The 10,285-nt window shown below is 35.2% G+C and overlaps 1 protein-coding gene across 1 annotated transcript; it reads left to right on the top strand.

Annotated features, from left to right (window-relative positions):
* Positions 1 to 2,293: 2,293 nt before the first annotated feature.
* On the top strand, positions 2,294 to 7,915 carry LOC149286331 (sulfotransferase 2B1-like). Its single transcript, XM_089494236.1, has 6 exons — positions 2,294 to 2,432; positions 3,251 to 3,459; positions 4,537 to 4,663; positions 5,318 to 5,412; positions 6,782 to 6,962; positions 7,800 to 7,915. Exons 1-6 carry the CDS (start codon positions 2,294 to 2,296, stop codon positions 7,913 to 7,915), a joined length of 867 nt encoding a protein of 288 aa, XP_089350362.1.
* Positions 7,916 to 10,285: the final 2,370 nt, after the last annotated feature.

Genomic DNA, 10,285 nt, shown 5'->3' with positions numbered 1-10,285 from the left:
AAAGAGCAACCACAAGTGCCATTATGCAAATGATGTTGCCGTCATTCACAAGATGACATCAACAATAGAAAACTGAATGAGTTCACAGAGTTCTATCCAGACCCTCTTGAGACCTCTCGAGCTCCTCCTGCAGGTTGAATGCAGGTACTGCATTCAACCATGCAAGGTCAATGGAGCCCAGCTCACTAACCAGTGTAATTAGTAAAAAAAAAAAATAATAATTTTCAAAAATGTTTAAAAAAATGTTCAAAAAATATGGTAACATGTAAAGATTCCCCTCTGTCACCAAAATAAAATAAAAAAAATAACTACATTTTTATGAGCAAGTCCTACAATTCTTTATCTTCACAAAAATTCCCACATGGAAGGAGGTAAAATATTGGCATTATAAATGCCCATAGGGTGACTAGTTTTAAAAATGTATGCTTTCATGGGGTAAATTGAATTTGCCGGCTTCAAAGATGTCCCAAATATGGGACATGGGGGCAGTTGGACCAGATGTCTAAATGGCAAAAAATACACACCTCACAAAGGTGGCCCTTTACCTCCCAAATAACCCAACAAACCTATGCATGTGAGGTATCGCTGCGCTCAGGAGATGTTACTGAACACATATTGGAGTGTTGTTTGACACGGACATATACTAGGAGCGGTAAATTTATACCTGAAGTACAACGTGTGGGGAAAAAATACAAAACACATTTACTACCATAAAGTTTGACAAAGGCTGGTGCATTGAAAGGGTTAAAATACTAAAATTTCAAATACCTTGGGGTGTCTAGTTTTCAAAAATATTTGGTTTGATGGGGTAAATTGCATTGGCCGGCTTCAAAGATACCCAAAATAGGATATGTGGGCAGACTTTTTGACATGTCAAAATTCCAATTAGAAAAATACACACCTCTCAAAAACGGCCTTTTAGTCCCCTAACAACCCATGCATGTTGGGTATCACTGCGCTCAGAAGATGTTGCTGAACACATATTGAGGTGTTGCTTGGCAGTGACATATACCAGGAGCTGTAAATTTATACCTGGAGTACAACGTGTGAAAAAAATACAATTTTTTTTTTACTACCATAAAGTTTGACAAAGGCTGATGGTAAAACTAGTGCATAGAAAAGGTTAAAATACCAGCATTTGAAATACCTTGGGGTGTCTAGTTTTCAAAAACATATGGTTTGATGGGGTAAATTTCATTGGCCGGCTTCAAAGATACCTGAAATAACACATGGGGCAGAATGACCAGCTTTGGGGAAAAATTGGTTTTGAAATTGCAAAAGACTACTGGTACATATTGCCCCATAACGTGCAGAAAAAAAGCAAAAAAACATAAAAACATTGGGTATTTCTAAACTCAGGACTAATATTAAAATCTATTTAGCAGGTTTTTTCATTAGTGTTTGCAGATGAGTAAAAGTTTGTTTTAAAAAAAGTGAGAAAAGGTCATTTTTTAACAAAAACTCACCATATTTTATAATTTTTTGTATAGTAAATTAGATGACATGATAAAAATAATGGTATTTAAAGAAAGCCCTGTTTGTCCTGAAAAAACAATATATAATATGTGTGGGAGCACGAAATGAGAAAGAAGAAAATCACAGCTGAACAGCAACACTGAAAAATGTTTAAAGAGCCATTGTCACACAATATACTACGAGTAAGAAACAGTCTTGTCATTAAGGGGTTAATTTCACAACAAAATGCGCCATGAGAGCAGCCAAACCCCCTTAAGCACCCAATGCATTTTTAAGGTGGACGCTACACAAAATTAAAAGTACCTCTCAGCTATCATATGTAATAAAGTGAATATGATGGCTGCAGTGTCGCTTTAATTTTTGGCTGACAAGCTTAAACGGTGGTTGGACCCAGAATTTTCATTTTCCTTGTCTTTTAAAAAAAAAATTATTTAAAAAGGTAATTTTTTATTAAAGGGTTGAAGTGTTACAGTATCATGTACATACAATCATATATATATTTTCAGATGCCTTAGAAAGCAATCATCTCTGCAGCTGGTTTCATTGTTGATGCAGATGCAATGTTGCGCTGTATCTACTAATGCTCATTTACTGACCCTGCACACTTGCCTTACACAGTCATTAGATACTGATTAGTAAATACCACACTGTTAACAGTGTTAAGGTATTAATCTCATTTGCTGTGCAGCTTTTGTGATGTATACGTTGATCAAATGTGGCATATTGTTTAAATACAACTGTTTTATGATATTAAAAATCAAGAATAATCATATAGTGCATATCGCTTTTTGTAATTTTTTTTTTCATTTTTCTCTAGATGATGGCATCAGATAATTTCAGATATAAAGGAATACCATTTCCAAAACAATCACACTCTGAAGAGTCTATTGATTTTGCAGAAAATGTCTTCCCAGTATTGGATGATGATATTTTTAATATAACCTATCCTAAATCAGGTAATGCTATTTAACCTATGACTTGACAAAACTAGCTTTACTGGGAATCTTCTCACTTTATCACTGTGACGGGATGATCTGTACCCCGACTGGGTACACCGACCAAATTGTGCTTCCTCTTACCGAGAGACCAGTGGTTAACCCCTTCAGCACTGGACAAGACTAGCGCTGGCGAGACGAAGCAGGACCACAATACAATGGAGCCATGCTGGCACTGTGGCTAGCCGGGGCTTAGCTACTCAATGTTAATATTGTCCTGAAAAGGACAATAAGTTACCATAGCAGCCCACCTCAATCATCAGACAGAACTATTGTTGAGGTGAAAACAGGAACTGAGTTTATTGGGAAGAGCACAGATATTTATACACATAAACATATTTAGATGAGGAGTATAATTCCATCACTACCAGACAGCCCAACACCTCCATACAATACAGTTCTATAGCCAGCAATGCTCACCCGACAAAGAGACACTATTTTGGTCCCTAGGGAGCAGCGTCAATCACAGGGTACCAATGGAGAGCTCAGGGTCAAAAGATGTTATGTTCCAAAAAGCAACTTGGTCCGTGGTTGGGTGACTTAGACATAAGAGGGGACTGGGCAGGGAGGTAAGGAATCATTTTCAAGGACTATACTGCCCTTCTTGCAAGAGAAACATGTCATGGTTGGTACTTTATGATTCCTAGTGAAGTCAGTGAGCCATACTGTTCAAATCACCTGCAAACACTGGTCTTAGTTGATAAACGAATGCATTAGGTAATGCATTACAACTGAAAATGTGGTAGTGCTAAATAAATAAGCTTACTCCTGTTTTACAGGTACAAACTGGATGATAGAGATATTGAATTTGATCAAGAACAAAGGAGACATTTCTTTGAGTAACCAAGTACCTATTTATATGAGATCACCATGGTATGAAGCAATAGCCAGTAACGATCAAATTCAAACCCTAACGCGTCCTAGGATAATCTCCTCACATCTACCAATCCAAATTTTTGCTAAATCGTTCTTCAACTCAAAAGCAAAAGTAAGTATTGGGAACAGATATTTAGATGGATGTCTTATTGATAATACTAATAATTAATATCTTAATTATACAGTAAACAGGAGAAAACATGTACATTACAAACCATACCAACACAGTACTGCATCTAGCACATACATAAAATGCGGTGATACCGTCTGGGTTTCAAAACCTGAATCAAAAACAGATTATCTTGCCCTTCATCCCTAATTCACTTACCTCAATTCAAGCTATTTACTTATAATACATGAGTGAAATGAGCAAATAAAAGAAACTCTTTATGGTAACGGGAGAGGGACTTTGAAATATGTGAAGTTGTGGCCACTGACTGTTATATGCTATATTTACATTAAAACAACTTTACTGATTTATAGAACATGCTATGTTGTTGATTCCATCATTTTTGTATGACATTTTCCATTGTGATTTAAGTGCCTTTCTATGACTAATATGGATACTGCAGGTACATTTGTATCGAATACGTACTGAATTTCTTGACATTCACATAGGCCTGTTTGTATAATGCTATATTTATGACTTTGCTGCTCTGGGCTGAGTGTAACTCCACTGAAATGAACTTTATTACTTTGCATTATTTATATTGAATAGTGCTCCGTGATCTACATTTTGATTAAGATAGACATATAACATCATTAATAACAATATATAATCTTGATTCCATTTGCTGGCTACATGCACATCAGTGTGAAAAGTTGGATGAATACTAGCAAATGAGATGTCAGCATTGGGGGTTGAGTGGTAGTGGGCGCTTGAGCCCCGTTACTAAAGATGGCCAAGCAGGGACCTACATATCAAGCTTAACATTGGGTTTACAAGGCTATATCCAAAGTTGATGCTGGAACTTGACGGTCAGAGAGAAAGTCATTATCCATATCCAGGATCATACCAGGGAATAAATATAGGATACAAAACAACAGACAACAAAGTAACCAGGGTGGGCATCCAGCTGATATAACACAAGAGGGCATGCCTTCAGATTAGGACAGTAGAAAGATTCTGTATTTTTGCTATAGTATATATGCTTTAGTGCTGTAATGTTATGTGGATATATTCTTTCAGGTTATCTACACAATGAGGAATCCCAAGGATATCTTTGTATCGAATTACCATTTTGCCAAAATAATCAGTTTGTTTAAACAACCTGAAAATCTCCAAAGCTGCCTAGAAGAATTTCTGCAAGGAAATGGTCGGTTATATGTAATGCCGCTTACAAAGTTTACTAAGTTACACCACAAAATTACCGGAAAATAATTCAATGTTAACACTAGCTATTTTAGAAAATGCATTAAAACAGAAATGGTTCTGATAAAATTTTATTTTATTCTAAAATTAAATGTTTCTCTCCAGTTACGAATTAATTATGAAATATTTCCCCCTTCTTGTTATCCATGCCTTACATGGTAAGCAATAAACTTGCGCCAGGTAGAAAAATGGCTCATATTGGTCCTGTCCCCCTAGCAATGCATCCAACCACAGTCCTTAAATGAAACAGTCTCGCTTTGGCTGTTTGAAATGTTGGGAGGTATGTGCCAAAATTAAATTCTCTACATCAAATTATTCTTTTTGGGTTGATTCACTAAGATGATGACTGGTAAGTCAAGTTAAGTTGCATACCCTCACATACTAACACTTACAGAACAACTTTAAGATTCACTAATTCTGCTCTATTGCTTGAACACAAAGCAACAATGAATAAAATGCAGTTTATGAACATTTTGATGAATATTATGCAGAATATAAGAGAGAGAGAAAAGGGTTCACTTTTGATCTTTTACTGTATAACAAAATGTCCAAGTGGCAAACCAAATATTCAGTTTGGTTCTACTTTTATTTATTGCAGTTATATATGGCTCTTGGTTTGATCATGTTAAAGGATGGTTGAAAATGAAGGATGATAATCGCTTCTTCTTTATCACATATGAGGAACTTCTTCAGGTAAGAAACAAATGAAAAGTATTTGGGGTTTTCTTCTTTCTCTTGAAATATAAATGTTGTATAAAATAATTATAGTTATTATTGTAATTTAAAGAATACTTTCTAAATAACATTACGGGTATGTGCAATACGTTTACTGGGATTCCAAGCCAATACCTTAATTTACATATATATTGCTGTCTGTATGCTGATCGACTCATGGGAAATCTGATTTGTTTCATATACAAATATTGTTTACACATATACTACACTACTAACAGGGGAGGGCTGGAACCTTCTGGCCAATGCTGTGTGACCACCCTCCAAATCATTCCCCCGCCTCGGTAACTAACATATGTATTAGCACGCACACAGTCACTCTCATATACATACACTTACACATATACTCTTACTCACACTAACACAAATCATACACTTACATATAGTCACACCATCACGCATCACACTCTTAACTCACTTGGAGCTCTTCCTTATAGCTACTCCCATTTTTTTTTTTCATCACTTTATGTGACCCCACTCTGCAAGTGTGCCCTGTTTGAAAAATGTGGACCGGGGCCAGAAAGCAATTGCCCCTGAGGCCAGCCTACCCCTGCTGCCTAGTGCCACCTTAGACTTATGTTTATTATTTGCATAGCAATGCTCCCTATTTTAGCTAAAGAGAGAGGGGGACAGCAACATATAAAAAACAGTATAATAAAATGAGAGATGGGAAGAATGGGAAGTGAACTAAGAAATGGAAGGTGAGACTACAGTAAGAAAATGGACATAAATGGATAGCCTTAAATGCATATGAAAGAGAGGACATTATGCTTTGGTTGGTTCCTTCTGGGCTTCGTACTCTCAGTGTTTTCCGCTAGAAGGGTAGAGGTGGTGTTGTGGTTTATTGTGCTGAGGTTCAGAAGCTTTTCTTGGACAGAATATACCATGTGAAGGGAGTCTTGTATTTCTTATGCAGTTTGGAATTCCTTAACAGTTCAGCTGGCAAATTAGTCCATGTAAACAAACATATTTTAATATACCACTTTTCAGAAACTCTAGTCCTTCAATGTCAATTACTTTAAACATATATCTTCCTGTTGAACATTTTATTATTTAGATCATGTAAAGAATTAGTTGATTATTTATTAACAATGTCAAGATTATTCACGTTATCAAAGAAACATGCCGCATGTACAATGACTGTTTGTCGCTAAGTACCATATGAATAATTCCCTTGTCATCTGCATTACATTTACATCCTCTACAGCCTGCTCCTTTTCAAGATAGATTATTTCCAAATTCAGTAGAAAAATATTGAGACATTAACAATATTTCAACATTACATAAGTAATACTTAACATGATGTGGGGACTTTTTTTCTCATGTCCAGGACCTTCGAGGTTGTGTGGTGAGAATCTGTAAGTTTTTAGGACAAGAATTAGATGATGAAGCTATCGACTTAGTTGTGAAACATTCGACATTCAAATCTATGAAGGAGAACAAGATGTCCAACTGGACTACAATGCCTGATGATTTAATGGACCATTCTAAAGGTTCTTTTATGCGCAAAGGTATCTATTATTACATAAAAATTATAAAAAAAACTAAGCTAAAAATGTCAAATATTTAAAATGTCAAAAAAACATGCTCTACCAGTATTTAACTAAGCATGCGTACACAATATTTTGATTTCCTTTAGACAAAAAGGGTAATGTCATGTTAATACAGATTTTCATCAACTTGAAATTTATGTCGGCTTGAAATAATGTAGGATACTGAACTTACAATAATTAATATAATTTAAAAAGTTACATAAAATATGTTGTTGCGCATTTGAACATTATAACCTTTTGTTATTCTTATTATTATTATATTTTTTATTGTGTACCATTTTAATACCTTTGCCATTACATCATAATATCACGTGGCCATTACATCTAAATTAAGCTTATTTTCATATTAGCAATGGTAATGCCATATTATAATAAAAACAATTTGGTGTAATGTATTGGAGCAATTGATCATCCAAATCTGATGTTGATGGTTAAATATTCCATAGAAATTAAATTATGGGAGTGTTTTAGATGTTAAATGGTACAATGTAAAAGCTATATTCGATAGTTAACTCCTAAATGGAGTCTTAGTGAAATTATTTGGTTCAAAAACAGTTCTTCTTTTATTTACAGTGTTCACTAATGTCTAAGTAATAGCTAGGACCCAAGGCTGAGCATATTTTATGATAAATGAGCACTCATGCAGCATAGGAATTTCTCAACTAATGGTGCATTTATCGATCAGCACCTCATCACGTTTGCGTTAACCACAACTGTAGCAGTTTACCTTTTGCCATTTCCTCTAATTGCATTTTTCAACTTTTTAAAGTATTTTTCTTAATTTTGTTTTTGCAGGAGTCTCTGGAGACTGGAAGAATCACTTGACTGTAGCCCAAAGTGAATATTTTGATAACATTTATCAAGAGAAAATGAGAGATTGTAACTTTACATTTTTTTGGGAAGAAAACTGAAGTAAATCCTTCAATTATAGTAACATAGACATACATTTCAACTACACCGTTGACCAAGGAGGATTAAATATTTTTCAACATCTGCCAAAACACTCAGCTCTATATTTTTTGGCCACATCTTCATAGAATGCAGTTACATTGCTCATAAAACCACTTTGACCACTATTATTGGACACAATGTATCCTTGAATATTGCCCATTTACAATCTTTTAGAAAATTTCCCTACCACAGATGTCGAGCTTGTCTGGTTGAGATTTTGAAAACCTTTTGGAATATTGGTACTATTGTTGGCAGTCTTTTGGTGCCATGACATACAACAAAGAACCATCAAAAATCAAAAGTTACAGTCTTACTAAGCCAAGTTCCCTAAGTAACCACACATGTACTCTACTTGTAAAAAGCATACTTTTATGTAAAATAAAAAAAAATCTTACAGGATTTAAAGGTGTGGTCATTTTCTTAAAGAAAATTTTTATATTTTTTTACATAAAATATATTAATAGTAACGGTAAAATATCAAATAAAAATGGCCACTGCTATACGTTCCACTTCTTTCTATAAGTGGTGCCTGGCTAGATTTGCATGTGTTGTTTCAGTTATGAATATGGAATGTGCAGAAAATAGTTTGGTGCAAGATGTTGTTGCTTAACAAGCAGTTGCACAATATTACGCTTCAACAAGGTACTTTAGGCTGAAAAAAAGGCCTAAGTCAATCAAATTCAACCCTTCTGCCTACCTAATTGTGTATCAATATAGAATAGAACGATTATGTCTCATATACTCTTGTCCCGACACTGGCTCATATCTTCAACCCCCCCCTCTCTACTGGATCTAGCCCATCCTCTTTGAATCATGCTACCATGACTCCAATCTTGAAAAAGACCCCCCTGGACCCGACTCTGTCCAACTACCATCCCATCTCTCTACTTCCTCTCACCTCCAAACTTAATAAATTTAATTATTTACACCCAACTAAATTTCTGGATTCCAACTCCTTACTTAACCCTCTTCAGTCTGGATTCCGCTTTTAACATTCTACTGAGATCACTCTTACTAAAGTTACTAATGACACCGTGAATAAACCTAGAATTACGTGCTACTAAAGTGAAATGTAGTGAATAATAAATAAATAAATCAATATGTGAAATAATACTTCCCAAAAATGACCGCAGCTGCCCAAACGACACTCGTCCTTAAAGTGTAAAATTATAAACAAACCAAAATTGTATGGGGCGCAGGTACATATAAAGGAAAAGAAAAAAACACAATATAGTGTAGATGGTATGTCCAATATAGTGATGAAGTGAAATATTGCACTCACACATAAAGAAGGTGATTCGAACCCATCAGCTTGGACTATGTAAAATCTTTAATGTTCTTCATATGAATCTAGAAAACAAACCAAAAATGGTGCAGTATCTCAAGGTAAAGTCTAGGTGTACCAATAAGAATGCACTCACAATTTTTCATGCACAAAAGTGCATATGTAGGCGTTTGGTATAAAAGTCCACCAAAAGGTAGGATGTAGTGAAGTCCAATTGAACATTCACAGTTTGATTAGTTATTGTGCATAAATATGTCAAGACAAACCACATGAATTGCATCACATTGGCAGCACGTGATTAGCAGAGCTCAGTCCTTGTTAGCTGTTTTAATAGTTAACTGGTAAACATTGGTTAACATTTAAAATTATATGTACTTTGCACAATTTAGTTGAGTTTTTTCTTTGAAGTTTTCAATATTTGAAAAACAAATGAAATTCTCCCAATAGTGTTACATTTGGAAAGCTGTCATGAAACCTGTTTATTCGTTACATTCATGGGTGATCTGTGCATTCATACTTGATTTGCAATATTAAGAGAATAGAGTATGAGATCTGAATTGTTTTGCACATATGTTGGAGTTAAAACTTGTACCACTGTGTCACAAGACATAGGTATTTATACCTGTTTGGAAAAGTATGGTATGGAGGAGATAAGGAGATATACAAGGGATAGGGATGGCCATAATATTAGGAGAGGGGGATAGGGAAGGATTATAGGGGACATTTATATAGAGTGTACAAATTGTAGACAATATAAACACATGGTGATATGTGAACAGTTTACCTGTGCCATCTTTGCCCCAAACAGCTTGTAGGTTCCCCCCAATCAGCTTGTCTATGCCATCTTTGTCCCAAAACAGTTTTCAGTGCCCCCAAAGAAAAATAATCCACTTGGGGGCGCTCATATAAGACAAAAAAGAAGAAAAACCATAATAGTGTAAACCATTTGAGCAGGTTATTCAATGTTAAGGTCAATCATTCCACTCACAATGAAGATGTGGTTTTCAAGCCTGTTCTCTATGTCTCTTGAAATTCCAGATAGAGA

Source organism: Sceloporus occidentalis, unplaced genomic scaffold (assembly GCF_023333645.1).
Source record: "Sceloporus occidentalis isolate IW3139 unplaced genomic scaffold, rSceOcc1.0.p SCAF_70, whole genome shotgun sequence".
Classification (NCBI taxonomy): domain Eukaryota; kingdom Metazoa; phylum Chordata; class Lepidosauria; order Squamata; family Phrynosomatidae; genus Sceloporus; species Sceloporus occidentalis.
This window is presented reverse-complemented; position numbering and strand designations above follow the sequence as displayed.

Coding starts and splice junctions, on each gene's coding strand:
- LOC149286331 (XM_089494236.1), top strand. CDS start 2,294: ATGATGGCATCAGATAATTTCAGATATAAAGGAATACCATTTCCAAAA. Junction 2,433..3,250: donor TATAACCTATCCTAAATCAG/GTAATGCTATTT, acceptor CCTGTTTTACAG/GTACAAACTGGATGATAGAG. Junction 5,413..6,781: donor CATATGAGGAACTTCTTCAG/GTAAGAAACAAA, acceptor TCTCATGTCCAG/GACCTTCGAGGTTGTGTGGT.